This window comes from Chrysemys picta, chromosome 7 (assembly GCF_011386835.1).
Source record: "Chrysemys picta bellii isolate R12L10 chromosome 7, ASM1138683v2, whole genome shotgun sequence".
Classification (NCBI taxonomy): domain Eukaryota; kingdom Metazoa; phylum Chordata; order Testudines; family Emydidae; genus Chrysemys; species Chrysemys picta.
Window position 1 is genome coordinate 80,609,891 of NC_088797.1, and position 16,384 is coordinate 80,626,274.

At 39.8% G+C, this 16,384-nt stretch overlaps 1 protein-coding gene across 7 annotated transcripts in view; it reads left to right on the forward strand.

Moving 5' to 3' along the window:
* The window catches only part of CABCOCO1 (ciliary associated calcium binding coiled-coil 1), a 66,643-nt gene that overhangs the window by 14,518 nt on the left and 35,741 nt on the right, over positions 1-16,384 (forward strand). For 6 of the 7 annotated variants that reach the window (XM_024101182.3, XM_005294309.5, XM_065551882.1 and 3 more), the window contains 3 exons: positions 1,519-1,688; positions 5,822-5,966; positions 11,023-11,095. In XM_024101182.3, the coding sequence (XP_023956950.1) occupies positions 1,519-1,688; positions 5,822-5,966; positions 11,023-11,095 (388 nt within the window). Of the gene's footprint in view, positions 1-1,518; positions 1,689-5,821; positions 5,967-11,022; positions 11,199-16,384 lie in introns of all 7 variants that reach the window. The other variant, XR_010589235.1, reaches the window with a different exon arrangement.

Below are 16,384 nucleotides of genomic sequence, written 5' to 3' on the forward strand. Positions count from 1 at the left end.
TGTAGCAGTGAGAAATAAAGAGTCATAATGAGAGGGATAAATAGTAAGGAGGTCCCCAGGAATCAATAATAGGACGACTGAGGAAGTGTACAGTGAGTTGGTGAAAGTTGCTTATGGCACTATGCAGTTGATTAGTAAAGATTTGGAGGATTGTGACAAACCCCAGATGGATTTAAACATGTTGAATATTAAACAACTTCATTCCAGACGAAACTAAATTTTGAAAAAATGTAAGCATGGGTGAAGACATTTTGTGCTAATGAATTTGCAGGAACCGCTGAGAAAAGAGACTTAAGAGGAGTTAATTCAGTGACGATGCCTACTCAGTACAGCTCCAATTAAAAGGCAAATAGGATGCTTGGTTATATTAAACATACTAAGGAAAAGAATACGGAAAATGACATTATATTGACAAAAAATACAGCCTAGAATGTTTTCTCTATTCTATGTCATCTGATGGGCCATGGGGGCTGTTGCAGTCAAGGGGAGGCCCTATGAGCAGGCGCCATTGAAATTGCATTGTTGGGACATGGTAGGAGTCAGTGCATGAATGGCTGTGGCTTACCACAGATACCCTAGGAAATATTGCAACAATAAATGGTGCTATGAGAATTCTGCCATTTGATGCTGAAATTGCACAAGAATGACTTGTGGGATTTTGTCACCATCCATTCTGAGCCTAAACCCTAGTTCTGATTTGGCCTCAAACCCAATCCTCTAGCCTAAACCTAATTTACATCTTAACACTGTGTACATGACCCATTTGTGTTTGAGTGTTCCAGACAGATTTCTTAGTACAACATAGTAAAATCAATTATCGTCACCAGTGAGTATTATGTTCATTATCATTATTATAAAAGCAAGTGTCACGTTATGCTGTTTGAGTCATAGTGTTGTGACAGCAACCTTAACTTTGCTCCCAGATGGAGCTGCAGCTAGGACCTTTTTGTAGAAAGCGGAGTTGCAATGAAGCTTACTTTTATAAGTGTATGTGAAGACAGGGTTCATGTTATTTTTCCTTTCTAGTCTCATTTCACCCTAAAACTTCCCAAGAAAATAAAAGCTGATTTTTCTCTTGGATTTTCAGCTTTATTTCACTCAATGATTTGTGAATTTTAGATCTTTATATCTGTTACATGTTTGTTACATAGAAGACTTTTGGCTTTGTGGTTCCACATCTCACCCTAAAGATACAAGAAGGGATACCCTTGATCAGTAAAAATATGCCAAGTGCACCCATTGATATACAGATGAAGTCATCATACCATTTTTTTCTTCATAACTTACACTTAAATGTAGTATCATCATAACTCGTATTTTAATATACTTAAACATTGCTTGGGGAAACATGAAGAATGTTGCTATTTACTGATTTGTCCTGTGAACAGCATTAATGTATTGAATGATATAGCTGATATAGCTGAATCAGATGCCAGGAGTACACACATGATTGCTGGCAGACTAAATCAAACGTATGGAACCTCTCACTTGATTTTATACTTCACCTTTCTACCACAGAAAACTGGAAGAGTTTCTGAATTTCAGACAAATTAAGACATCTTTGAAGGAAGCTGTTTTACTAGATTATTATGTGTCGGGATTTTGGTGGGCTAAAGAGATGGACTTCACTCATCTACAACTCTCAGGATTCATGGCCATCTTAAACTTTCTGTTGGAGAACCTTAGCAGTAAGTATAATTCTTAAAATATTCACTTGAACAGAAACTTAGCATGTTCTCTAAATTAATTTTAATGTAAGTGGTTATTTTTAATTAGAAATAAATATTAAATTATTCATTTTCTCCCTGAGTATCAACATGCTGTGTGCATTGTATTTTGGATATAACTCTTGGCTACAGTTAAACTTTGATTCCTTCAGAACAGAATAGGTGAATTTTTCAAAAATGAAACACATAACTTTTTACCATATTATTACCTTGCAAAAGGTCCTTAAATAGAATTAATTAGGAATTTTGCCAGAATGTACGGATACTTCGTGGTTAGGAAAATAATTGTTAGGAATTCCAGTTGTCTTGCTGCAGAGGGTTCACTACACAAATACCTTAATATGAATTAACTGTACTAACGAAACTATGGAGAAGAATAGAAGCATATCAGAAATGAGTTTTCCCGTGTGTGTGTGTGTGTGTGTGTAATATATATATATATATATATATATATATATACACATACACATACACATACATACACACATACAGGCAGTCCTATAGTAGTAGTGCTGCCTGTTGTTAGGGTTGCCTGACATTTCCCATTATAAAACCCTATTTTCAGTTGCTTAAAACTTTGGGCTGAAATTTTCCATGCCAGGTTTCTGCCTCAGGCTGAATTTTTTTTGGAAACACTTCAGCTGTTTCAATGAGGATGTGGAAGAATACATTGTTTTGCCCATGCTAAAATATCCTGGTGACCTTTTTTTCCTCTTTTAAGCGATGTAGCATCTCATGCTTTGGAGCAGGGACTTGAAATTAGGGAGGAGGGTGGCCTGTGTATCAGGGATGTTTCTTTTTCTGTCCTTGTGAAAATCTGCCTAAATTTGGCCAAGTTATAAACTTTGGAGGAAAAAAATCACTCTTTACACATGCTCAGTGAGATATTTTTTATTTTTATTTTTTTTTAGATTTTAGCAGCTCACTGAAGATTTTGTCTCTACTGGGCGTGCTCCATCCTGGGGCTGAGCAGGACTTTCCCTGTAGTCGCTCTTCTACTATGAGCTATGCCAGGTTCAGACACCTCATCTGAGAACAAGGGAGTCTGTCTCATGTGATCTCAGTGACCCTCCCCGTCCCCCCTTTGAATGGGCATGGAGAAGAAAGCTGCCTTTTCAAATGCAATGGGGACATGAGCTGGACCTGGGAGAGGAGCCTGGAACTGGAGACTGATTGGAGGGGTAGGGAAACTAGAACCGGAAGTTGGGTGCAGGGTGAGATTGAGACCGGTTAGCAAGGAGACAGGGGTTGGAAGCTAGGGGGAAGACTGGGACTCCCTGTGCAAGGACACTGGGACTGATAACCAATGTAGGGAGGTGGGAGGAGAGATTGATTGGACAAAGAGACCGTGGCAAAGAGGTGAGTGGAGAGGTGAACGCTAAGACTGAATGAGATGCTGGAGGAGGGAGATTGGCATGTGGGTTTAAGTTTAAGTGTGTGCTGAATTCCCATTTAAGTCAATGAGCACTTTGACATAACTTTAATGTTCATCTTGTGCTAAAATGGTTTGCTGCATGTGGTTGGACTTATGCAAGTGCTTAAAGTTAAGCACATGCTTAAATACAATGCTGAAACAGGGCCTGAGTAAGTAATACTACTTTGGATTGGTGATCTGTTAGTTGTGCCTCAATTGGAAGAGTGCTAATTCAAAGTAGGGCTAGTCTCAGACTGCAATCTAGCTTGAAGATTGAAGGCTGTAGAACATATGGCCATGGACAGCATTTGGTGCCCAGATTTGATCCCTTCAGATTCCTGATCACCTTCAACTGCTACTGAAGTCAGTGGGAGTTTATGGTGCCCAGCACCTCACCGGAGTGCTCAGGGCCTCCAGTTCCCTTTCAGGTGTGACTTCTGTCCCTTCTTCGTGTGTTGTTGTAACCCCACAACTTCACTCTTTCTTGCTTTACTTCTAGGGGACTCCCCATTTGTTGGCATTCCCAATTCTATCATTCAGTCTTTCCACTGCCTGTGGCTTCTCTCCTGTTCACACCCCATTTTGCGTATCTAGATTACACTCCTCTTTTTCCACCATGGTTATTCTCTGATATCTCTGTGTTCAGCACGGGAAATGAACTTTACAAGGTTTTGATTTCTGAAACACCATAAGCATCTTGTAACTTTTTTTTTTTAAATTTGTTTCCTGTACAAAGAACCCAAGAAGTAGATCCATAGGGAATTAAAGTAGTATGGTAAATAAACCTGCCATTACACCAGTGTTGTGTACTTATCCACTTTGAAGTCTGGATTCATGATAGCATAAAGGAACAAGTAAATTGCTAAAAATCTTCAAGTCCACAGTAGTCCTGGTGATGACACACATTGCATACAAATAATAATGTTAAAGGCTCTTTCTCATCAAACCAAAGTTTCAGTCACTGCTATAAGAAATTATGAAACATTGACAGAGGAAAATTTGCAAATCTAGTTTATAAAAACAATGGTATCGTCACAACCTTTTGAATTTTAGTCTCGTGTTGGTAGGACTTTTTCAAAGTCAATGGTAGAAATATAAAGTAACTGTCTAGTTAAGTACCTTATATGGTGACAGAACAGCGGATGTTTTGGTACTATGGTTCCCAATATGATAGGTATAATTGTAGTCTGAGAGTAATGGCAATTTAGTGTAATGTCGTCAGTTAAGAAAAAACAGTTGTGGAAATACAGACTACTTTTTCAGAAAGTACACTCAGCACCTAATTCTAATGTCACACCAGTTTTAGTCATCAAAATCCATGTCCTCAATAGAGTTGCTCCTAATTTATGCTGATATGAGTGAGAAGAAAATTAGACCCCAAAACTGATCATAGCAAGGATTATTTTGGAGAGCAGGTCATATGAAACACTTTTTTTTCTATACTCATATCCTCTATTAACTAGGTAACCCCATATTAGTAAATAGCTTATCTATCCAATTCCATTAAGGAAACATAGTCTTCTATATGCAGCCTATCCTAAACATCATCAACAATTTAAAATAGCATAAAGAAAGTGTATATATAATGCCCCATGTTTTCATTTGCTATCCTAATCTTCTACCAGTGCTTTCAAATCTTCTTTCCATTGTGGCGAGAATTGCATCTAATCTTTTACTAATATCTATCCAAACTGAAAAGAAAGATGTCTTTATCCAGGATAGTCATATCTTGTTATACAGAGTTTAGTGGACTAAGATTTACTTTTTCACATTATTGCATCTCTTCCTTTTCCACTATAACCAAAACAAACAAATATTACCAGATATTTCAATTGGAAAGACTTAACTTGACGCCTCTGACCGAAGACTTTATTGTTGTAACGTTTATTCCCATTAGGGAATGCACATTAAGTTTTGATACCAAGGAGAAAGAAGTAGTATAAATGGAAGCCATGAAAATCTCACATTTTGGCCTGTCTTAAACAGTTAAGAGGGAGATTTTCGAAAGCACAAATGGGAGTTAGGTGCCCAGCTCCCATTGACTTTTTATGAGAGTTGGCTGTTTGACTGTCCTTTATGCCTTTGAAAACCTGTCCTCCCAATTTGATTACATGATTACAAAAGATTGGCTCTTTTAATATGAAAACTTTTAATTCTAATAAAAAGTTAATTTATTTACAAATTTAATCAATCCTTTGTAACTGGATTAAAATTTTTAAAAAATACTAAATACCCCAGGTGGCATCTGATTCTTCTATTTCTTCTTCATGTTGCAGTGGACAGCATCACAAGTTCATGAGCAGTACCAGATATATATTTTTTAAAAGATTCATAACTGTACAAACCATGCACCTGAAATAGAATATGTCCCTGATTCTCTGTTCATGTAATTATGGTGACAATATCTGAGTAAATAAGCTACCAACTAAGCAGTTTGTGTGTCATCTACTTTTGTCCCTACAGGACAAAGTGATCATCAATGGTTTTGTGAAGGAATGTTAAGACTACTGTTGTTTATAAGAATAATGGAAATAAGCAATAAAATTTGTCCAGTTTTTAAAAATATTCTACATGGCTTCAAATGCAACTTTTCAAACATTAAAAAAATCTCTCAGTACTGTGCCAAGAAAACATACGTCACATCTATGTTTAGTTTTTGTTCTTCTGGATTGAATTGCAGCCAAACATATTACGCTAGAAGACAACATAAAAGAACTTGGGAGAGCAATGGCTGGAATAGGGGAGTCTCATTCAGAAAAAGGTGGTGGCTTGGATTTCTTCAGTGTTGATCAAGCCAAGGCTATAATCAGTTACTTGAAGATCAGGTATTCTTTTTTTCCAATATCAGTTATGTTTATATTCTAATACAGGGGTTCTCAAACTTTTGTACTGGTGACCCCTTTCACAAAGCAAGCCTCTGAGACCGACCCCCCCTTATAAATTAAAAACACTTTTTAATATATTTAACACCATTATAAATGCTGGAGGCAAAGCGGGGTTGGGGTGGAGATTGACAGCTCACGACCCCCCATGTAATAACCTTGCGACCCCCTGAAGGGTCCCGACCCCCAGTTTGAGAACCCCTGTTCTAATAGTTCAGCACTGTAAAGTATCTGCCAATAAAAAGAGAGTTATTTAGTTTAACATGATCAAACTTTGCCAAAAACTCCTGAACATTACACTAACACCCCCCAAAAAACAAAACAAAACCGCAACAACCCAAAACCATTTACTTAAGTAACAAGTCTCTGACCTCAAATGATACAACCCAACGATTTCAAAGTTTAAATTAACACTCTATCCTATTTCATGGTCTTGATGGTGAAGATTCTCTATTCTTCAACTGGGCAACTTTTTTTTTTTTTTTGTGAGGAATGGAGAGGGGAAGGAAGGGATAGAGTGTTATCTTAATGATTCAGTTATAAATGGAATAGTTTTAGGCCTTAGTCCAGCAAAGCACTAGATCATGTATGTAACTTCAAACCAGTGAGTAGTCCAATTGATTTCAGTGGGATTACTCACATGGTTAAAGTTATGTACTTACTTAAGTACTGTACTGGCTCATGGCCATAATGAATAAATACTAATCATGAACGTTATTTGAGAGACAAGGTGGGTGAGGTAATATCTTTTATTGGAGCAACTTCTGTTGGTGAAAGAGCTACAAAGAGCTCTTCTTCAGGTGACTTTCATCTGTATGACCTTAAGAGGAGCTCTGTATAACTTGAAAGCTTCTCTATCTCACCAGCAGTACAAAATATTGCTCACCCATCTTGTGTCTCAATATCCTGGGACCAGCACGACTATAACAACACTGCAAACATGACAATTATTTGATTATGTTCAAAGCCAAGTTGGGATGGTCTCATGAATGGATTAGGAAATCCAGTAGCATTTTATGTATAATGCTGTTCAAAAAATCATTAGTGTGTTGCTTTTCCTAGGCAGCCTGTACAACAGTACAAAAGAGGTCCATCACCAGCTTGCAAACTACTGCTGTTGTAAGCACAAAAAGAGATGTGGCTGCAAACAAGCAGCAATATGTATTTTTTAAATGTAACAAATGAAAGGCCGGATAGTGGCTCATCTTGCATACCAGTGCAAGGGAGTAAGGGGATGTAAGACACTCAGTATACCATACCATTTGTTTCCAGCACATGGCAGGTGGCATGCGCCACAGAGCCACTTTATCCCCTGCTTTTGCAGGTGGGCAAAAAGGGATGAGAGGTAGTGGAGACTAATACCTCCAGCACACTGAGGAGCATACACTGCACTAGGTATACACCTGTGCAGCACACTCCCTGTCTTGAGCAGTGGGGAGACGAGGTGGGGGATTCTGAAAATCTCACTCCCAGAGTACTCCAGGCAAAGTGCAAAAATGAACTGCCCCTTGCTTTGGACTAGATCAAAATGTCATGATCTAACCCTAAAATAAAAGATGTCTTGGTATTTATGAATGTCATCTTAACTTTTTACCTTTTTTTTCCTTCTAAAACTTTCATATGTTTTTATGGAACAAAGGTTCTTTCATTGAAAGATCACAATGGCATTTGGGTAACTATGTATTTAGACTGATCAGGTCCATGTAGTTTGTAGTGTTTTGACCTACGAGACCATAGAACTAGTCTTACTTCCATTGAAATCTTAACTTCAGTGGGTGTAGGATCATGCCCTATAACTTTACCAGTGGAATATTAATCCGGCTAACAACTAATCTGGGTGTTAATCAAGGGTGAACATGAATATTAAAAATCCTTCATAAATTGCTGAGCAAAATATATATATACATACACTAAAGCACACCATTATTTCAGCTGCTTACATATTTTTTTAATAAATAAAAAATAAATTGGTAAATTTAAGCTTTGAAGTCGTTTTCAAATTATACAAACACAAAAATAACTAATTTTTGTTACATTTTTACTTAATGTATTTTCATATCTTTCTTTTACTTGTTTAATTTTTAAATTGTAGGTCTGTAGCTCTTTTCTCCTCAAAGTAAATATGTTATGTTTCAGTTCAGATCGAATTTTTACAGTTGAGTTATGAACTCCTGAGATATATAAAGGAAATAGGGACGAATGCTTAGCTATATTGACACAAACTGTTCAGCAGCTTTCATGTTTGGTGAAAGATGACTGTTATCCTCTTTTTCATTTTGTTTCCCTTCGCAAATACACATCAACTTATCTCTTGCCAGTTTCTTTCAGGAAACAGTTGATCTAGGAAAATATGTCAGTCTTAATCACCTTCACTTGCTTACGTGACATCATAAAAGCTCCTATCCTTTAAATAGTTACATGAGTAAAATTAATCATGTGTGCCATTGTTAGTAGCATTGGTCCCCTCCCCCCCAAAAAATCACCATTCGTAACAACAGAAACAAAGACAAGCACATTAAATTTATATCTCTTAGAAAGAGAATTTTTGTCCTTAACATAGGATTATGGGTGCTAGGTTAAAAATAGTTCCATTAAGGAATGAACTTCCAAAATAATCATAATCATTAATAAATAAAATGTCATATACATAAGACACAATCCACTACAATAAACCATGAAATATTTTGTGGGTATAAAGAGAGGATTTGATTGTTCAGCACTGTAAGTCTGGCTCCTTTCTGGGCACTTTCAGTAAATACATAAAATAAAAAGGTCTAAAACTAATGGCTAATAAGACAAACAAGGTATTTAACTTATTAGTCACATGTCTTTTGGCCGGGGTGAAAGTAACTTAAAGGACTTACCAGTACTCCAGAGTCCTGTTGGTGCTGGTGGGGATGGGAACTCAACCGGAAGAGGCGTGGCTTCTGCCAGAAGAGGTGGGGCCTTTAAATTCCCAGGTGCTTTAAATCAGGATTTAAAGGGGCTGGGGCTGTGGTGGTAGCAGCAGCAGGGAGCCCCGGGCCCTTTAAATCACCCCCCGAGCTACCAGCTACAGACGGGGCTGGGAGCCTCTGTGGGTTATTTAAAGGACCTGGGGCTCCAGCTACTGCTACCGCAGCAGAGCCTGGGGCACTTTAAATCACCATTGGAGGGGGCTCCTGGCTGCCGCCACTACCCCGGGGCCCCGGCCTCTGGCAGAGCTTTAAAGGGACCGGGGCTCCGCTGCACTAGCAGCAGCTGGGAGCCCCTGGCCCTTTAAATCACAGCCAGAGCCCCGCCACCGTTACCCCAGGGCTCCAGCAGCAGGGCTCAGGTGGCGATTTAAAGGGCCCCAGAGGGTAGCAGCAGTGGGAACCCCGGGCCCTTTAAATTGCCATCTGAGCCCCGCTGCTGGAGCCCTGGGGTAGCAGTGGCAGACGGGGGCTCGGGCGGTGATTTAAAGGGCCCGGGCTCTGGCTGCCGCTACCGCCCCGGGCCCTTTAAATCCCCGGAGCCCTGCTGCCAGAGCCCTGGGATAGCAGTGGAGGGGCTCCGGCGGCAAGTTAAAGGGCCTGGGGTGGTAGCGGCGGACGAGCCCTGGGCCCTTTAAATTGCCACCCGAGCCCCCGGCTGCCGCTGCTACCCCAGGGATTTAAAGGCCCCACCTCTTCTGGCAGAAGCCACGCCTCTTCCGGTTGAGTTCCCATCTTCCACCCCCCCCCCCCCCCAACCAGGACTCTGGAGTACCGGTAAGTCCTTTAAGTTACTTTCGCCCCGGCCAAAAGACATGTGACTAACAAGTTAAATACCTTGTTTGTCTTAAAGGGTGGTAGCGGCGGACGCGCCCTGGGCCCTTTAAATTGCCGCCTAATCCCCACTGCCGCTACCCCAGGGCTCCAGCAGGCTCCAGGGACAATTTAAAGGGCCTGGGCAATAGTAGCTACCGGAGCCCCGGACCCTTTAAATAGCCACTGGACCCCCGCTGCCACTACCCCAGGGCTCCGGGGATGATTTAAAGGACCTGGGGCGGTAGCTGCGGCAGGCGCCCCGGGCCCTTTAAATTGCCCCCCAAGTCCTGCCACCTCTTCCCCAGGGCTCCGGCAGCAGGGCTCTGGCGGCAATTTAAAGGGCCCGGGGCTCCAGCTGCTGCTGGGGGCCCCAGGCCCTTTAAATTGCTGCCAGGGGAAGCCGATCCGCCCTGGTATGGTGCACCGGCTTACTTTCACCTCTGCTTTTGGCATTTACAAATGATCCACACCAAAATGTTACCAAAAATGGCAAAGGAGATGGGGAGGGTCAGAGTCATCTGAAGGTCAAATTTATCTGAAACTAATTCAGATAAATTATGAGGCCTATGTAAACACAGGCGTATATCTCACCACCAGGACATGGCAGGAATCAGAGCTGAAGTATTGCAGACAAAATGTACTGTAAATGGAATGGCAGATACTGTAGATCAAATGCTCTCTCAATACCATTGCCTTGGCCTAAAGCCTGAATGAGAGAAAACTAAGGTATTAACAATTGAAAGATGGCCGTAAGAGACTATCTTTGCTAAACTCTTCGTTCCTGGCTTGGAAATGGAGTGGGAGGTTGAGATGCTGGGCAGTAATTTGTGCTCTACACAAAGTGAAAGTCCAGTTGGCTTCATTTTCTACTCTCACACCATCACCAATAATAAAGACCCTGCAGGTCAAATTATGCCCTTGTAACAATTAACTTTTGGGTCATTTTTCAGAGCAGAATATTAAGCCCCAAAATTCAGTTTCACAATGGTAGGGCTGATATCTCAAGTGTCATACTGAGTTTATTATAACTGATATGAATCTTGTAATACCTGAAATGGTTTACATTTTGTAGCTAGAATTAGAGCTCAACAAGTGTCTCTTCTTATTAGTGCTCAGGTATCAGTCACCTTGACCTAGAGAATAACTCCTAGGGTAACAAATGTGTTTAGAATACTTCCTTTCCAAAGATTTATGGTTGTGCTGGAGCTACATTTTCTTTTCTTTTTCAGTTTATTTCAACACTATAAACTATATGAATATCTTTTCCACAATCCCAGGGAAGAACTTGTAATAGGCGATGAGGTAAGTAATTTATATGAATAGAACTGATTAAGCAGAATTATTTAATGCAGCCCTGTGACATCTGTTTTATAAAGCTCAAAGCAACTTTGTCAAAATTGCTCAGGTGCTAACAATACAGAATAGCAGATTAAAGAATAAAAGTTAGATATGGTAATATAGGTCTTCAAAATGAGTTATGGGTTTAGAAAAATGTGGTTTTCTTGGTTATAATGTTAAATCTATCGAGTTAAAAATATCTTCATGTACAGTATTTATAATAATGATCTTCAGGATTTTAATTAGATAATGCATGACTCTACTTTAAAATCAGTACTCAAATCACAAAAGATTATGTACAGTAACTCCATGGTGACCAGAGTTCTAGTATACCTAGGCCCATTATTTTTAATGGCAGCTATCAACAGATAATTATATTGATTGTATAGGAACATTTTAATTAGACATGCAAGACTTCTAAGGCACTCAGGTAACAGGTAATTGTGTTGATAAACTTTGTCACATATATCTTAATTTTTATGCGTGTGCATGGACACATTTATCAAAAATGCATTGTCTCAAGATTTAGCCTTTAATCAAATGTTCAGGTTCATCTGTTTATTTCTGCTTGACTCTACTAATTGAGGATATATTTCACAATAGATTGAAAAGGGTTTATGCTTTTATTTTATGAGAGGAGGCAATCAGTTGTTTTGCTAAAAAAAAGGTTGAATTTTAGCTTATAAATATTAATGGAAATAAATTAAAGGGAAAAAAATGTTCAGTATTTTTCCTTTATGCTTGAAGCTGGCAGTTTGTGTTTACAAATGGTACTATCCAATTTCTTCCATGTTTCTTCTGACTGGCTTAATAAAACATATGAAAGGTTTGTTTCTTGAAGCAGTCATTAGTATTTTAGAGAATACTACATTTTACCTGTAACAGTGCAACAGGGCATGTTATCATACATTGACTGAGCTGAATCCTGGCTCCACTGAAGTCACTGGCAAAACTCGCATTCACTTCAATGGAATCAGGATTTCACCCTCTGTCTTAATGTTGTTTTATTTTTCAGTGTTAGCTAATCAAGTGAATGGTTGGCTAACACTTGCATACTGGCAAAATTATTTTTAAAAAGTGAAGCTTCAGTTAACAAATCGTTTCACCCATACATTTTGTAATTTATGAGGTATATTACATTTTTAGTGTATTATAAATTAATTGAAAATCTTTTAAAATTATTTTTATGTAAAGCTCATTTCTGAATGGCTAAAATCAATTTTCTGAGTCAGAATGTAGCTTTTCAGTAATGGAACTGTGAATAAATGTCAACTAAACCAATGTCTACCAGCCAAAATGACACTGTGACAGGGTCGGTAGCTCACCGCTGTGGCGCCTCCTCCTGGCTGCTTCGGGGAATTAGTTTTGCGCCAGTAGAGCGCCCTCTTTGGGTGGCATTCCGCCTGTCGTCTCGCCTCTGTGGGGTGCACGGACTTGCGTTGCTCCCGACGTCGGCGTCCTCTTCCGGAGCACTGCCCTCCGACAGTGTCCCTTTGTCCAATCACACCCCCTTCCGGGGGGAGGGGGGTAAACAACAGCCCCACACCTTCAAGTCCAATCCTCACAGTCTAGGATCTGGTGTGGTTCTGACCGGCCGCTCCCTGCGGCCTGTGGCTGTGCGTGGGGTAGCACAGCAAACAAAGGGGGAAAAAGGGGGGGGGGAACTCAGGCCCGCCCACTACTCTGAGTCCCGGTCCAGAGGCCCTCGTGTGACAGTCTCACTGTCTTCCTTCTCCTTCCTCCTCTGACTATCCCTCTGGACCGCTTCCCCAACAGCCCTTCGCTACGCTAGGCCTCCTCCTCCCAGGCCTGCCGCCTAGCAGGCTATGGAGTAGGGCCTTCTCCCACTCTCAGGCTGGCCTGCACTGCGCTGTCCGAGGTGCTGGCCTCCCAGCTCTGGAGACAGACCTTCCCCTCTGAAGGCCTGGGACAGACTGACTGCTCCTGCTCTGGGCAGCCTTTTATATGGCTAAGCTGGGCCCTGATTGGCTGGCTCCACTAGGCCTGCCGCAGCCCAGTCTCTCTAGGTGTGGGGTAATCGCCCCACCACAGACACCATCTTCCTTATTAATCATTTGGTGCAGTAGGGATAAAAACACTGGAAAAGAACACTGTCATGAATGAATGTCACCCAATTTGCCTTGGCATTTATCTAGCATCAGGACACAATTACCCCGTGACATTCAAATCCCTCCTTAATATAAACTTATGGTGTGAAACATTTCAGTGATGATCCTCCATAGCAACAAATCTAATTTACAAAAATTTCACCACAACAAAAATTTGTACCAGTTTTGAACTTGGAACTTCCTCCGATCATCTGGTATATTATGTGCCTGCCTGTCTGTCTCTTTTAGACTGTAAGGCCCTGTGGCAGCACTTATGTGATCTTCTTTGTATTGTACAGCTCCGACCACACTTCAGTGCTTAATAAATATTGACAGTTATATATTGTTTTCTTTGTTTTCTTGCACTCATTCTAATAAGTTATAGTTTAAAGCTTTCCAGCTATTCAATAAAGTAATTTTTTCTAAATGCAAATATCTAATTATTTGCGAGCACATGTCCTGTGATGGGAATCAGGCCCATTATATGACCGAAGGTCTCTGCTTTCAACATGATTTTATTTCCAGATTTTATCTGGAAAGCAAAGCATTACCTAGTCCCCATGTCCCTGCAGTCCCTTAAACAACCAAGTAGGCTGTCTGCCTCCATTAATATTGCCTACAGGCACAGTCATGCTTCAAGCCTATTGGGCTGTGGTACCTCTAACAACAAGAGCCCAACTCAAAAGCTCATCCCCCCATAGAAGGGGTATAAGCCCTCCTGGTGGAGATGCCCCATACCTGTGCTCTGTAATGAGCTCTGTTTCCAGCAATGCTAATACCGATATCTGCCCTAGATCTCTTTAGTATCCAGTCTGAGCTTGAGTTTGGTATTTGGGGCTAAAACAATTTCCTTACTGAACAGTTGTGACAGATGCGGAAAAGGGCAAGCGGTCTAAAGCTCTCCCATCCACATAAGTGTTCTCTCCAAAATGGGGGAATCACTAAAACATATGCACCACTAGCCTCAATTGGATAGAATCAGGTGGTCTCAGTTTTGTTTTATAAGCCCTCTGCTGCTAGCAGCTGATGGAAATCCTCTTTTAGCTCAAGTGGGAAGGGTCTCTTCTTTTGGAGCTAGAGGATCTAGGTTCTGTCCTTATAGCTGCTGCGAGGTTCTGAATGGTGATGGTGTGCACAATGCTCATAACCATGACATGGCTCTGGGGATATGGATTAGTTACCGTTATCTCCATTCTACAAATGTAGAAACTGAAATAAATCAGATAAGTGACTTGCTTCAGGTTACACAGCATGTCAGAGTTGGGAACAGTACCCATATCGCCTGACTAAAAGTCTAGAGTTCTAATCCCAACACATGCTTCCTCAAAAGAGACATCATTACAACAAATCAGAACTGAGAGAATTTTATAACAGAGATCCTTTTAGGGAAATTGGACCATGTAATTCCCAGAAGAAACTTGGAGCAATGGATTATATAAGTACTAAAGTTTATTTTTCTCTAATGCAAACAATTGTACAGTATTCTCAGTCAGATTTCATTTCTGATCTTTCACTGCAGTTATTGCTAAGTGACCACGTTACTTCTTGTGTAGAACCAATCAGGCTAGAAATGGAAAATGAATCAAGGAGGTTAAATTATTCATACATTATCACTGGTCATGCCAATTAACATGATTTCAGTTACATAAATACAACTCATAATTAGTGGTCCCGCATGGTCCAACTAATATTATAATATACTGTAGTTTTATGAAAAAAGCATAATAGAACCAACACTTTAACTCTTTAAAGGGCAGACTGCATTTGGTGGTTTATTTAAAAAACACTGATCATAATGTTTTTGTTCTATATTTTCACTTCAGCTAAAGTATTTTGAATAATATTGGCTTAGGTGCTTATGTTGATTAGGAATAAAAGGTCAAAACTGAAAGAGAGATGAATGGTATGTCTGGTGAGGTAATAAAACACACAGCATGCATATCACCAAGTTTGGTGACTTTAGACTTGCCTGTCCAATTGTCAACCCCATTACTTCTCCTTCACTCCAGTTCTACAAAGACTGAAAAATAGGATATACATGTATGTCTTTTGATAAACATGACACTATAAGAATTACAGAGGGGTATAAATTTACAGGATAGTTGTGTAAATGCCTTCAGTTTTTGTTTTTAACCAGTATGTGGATGTTCCCCTTATAAACAGTGTTCTTGTTGTATGGTAGCTTCCCCCTTTGGGTATAGAAAGAGGCTTTAATAAGAAAATGGGTCAAATCCTTGTCTGAGGCAAATCAGCATAGCTCCATTGATGTCAATGAACACAATGTTAAAATGGCAGCACTATGAATTTTCTGGACTTGATATTTAAAAGTTTTTGGCATGTAAATATGAGTTTAATTTGTATGTACAATTGTATATACAAAATTACATTTGGTCATGCAGATACCGGATTTGTACATGCAATTGCTGCATAAATTATTTACAAAGTAGTTTCCCAATTCTGCAGTAAGAACATATGGGGCAGATTGTTGTGCTCTACAGAGCAGTATCAGAGCCTAGGTGTGCAAATACAAAACTTACACTAACCTACCACCTTTAACTTCAAGATTTTCGTTAAGGTGTTGTTTTCCCCATACCAAGTCCAGAGATTTTGCTATCTGGGTTTGTGATTTAATATACTTATATTAGCCTGCAAATTCAGAGAGAGCAAGTGGGGTACCAGACTAAATCTTGATATACAGGGATTGAGTGGAGTAGTTCCCATTAACACATGTCAGATCTCATAAAGATTTAAATTGTTAATACATGAATTGCATAGAAGTTTTTATTATTTTCTATTTCTGTCTTTAGTTAATTTATTTTACTTCGATAGGATGATATATTACAGCATGTCTTGTAATATTTTTCCACAACGTTTACAAATTGTACTTTACACAGTACATGTTGTTGCTCTCCGTAGTGTATATTTGGATGGAATGAGTCTAAAGTCTTTTGGGATGATGTCTGCTTTGAAACATTTCCTAATAAAAATAATGTGGTTGGTAAATCTAGTTTTATTCCTAGTTGCTCTAGCCAGCATGATGGAGTAATCTGCTATTTTATGGTCCCGAAGACTAGCTAAGTTTCACTTCTTGAAGTAGTACTATACGATATCATTTTCTTTAAAGATGTCATAGTGGGTCAGGTTG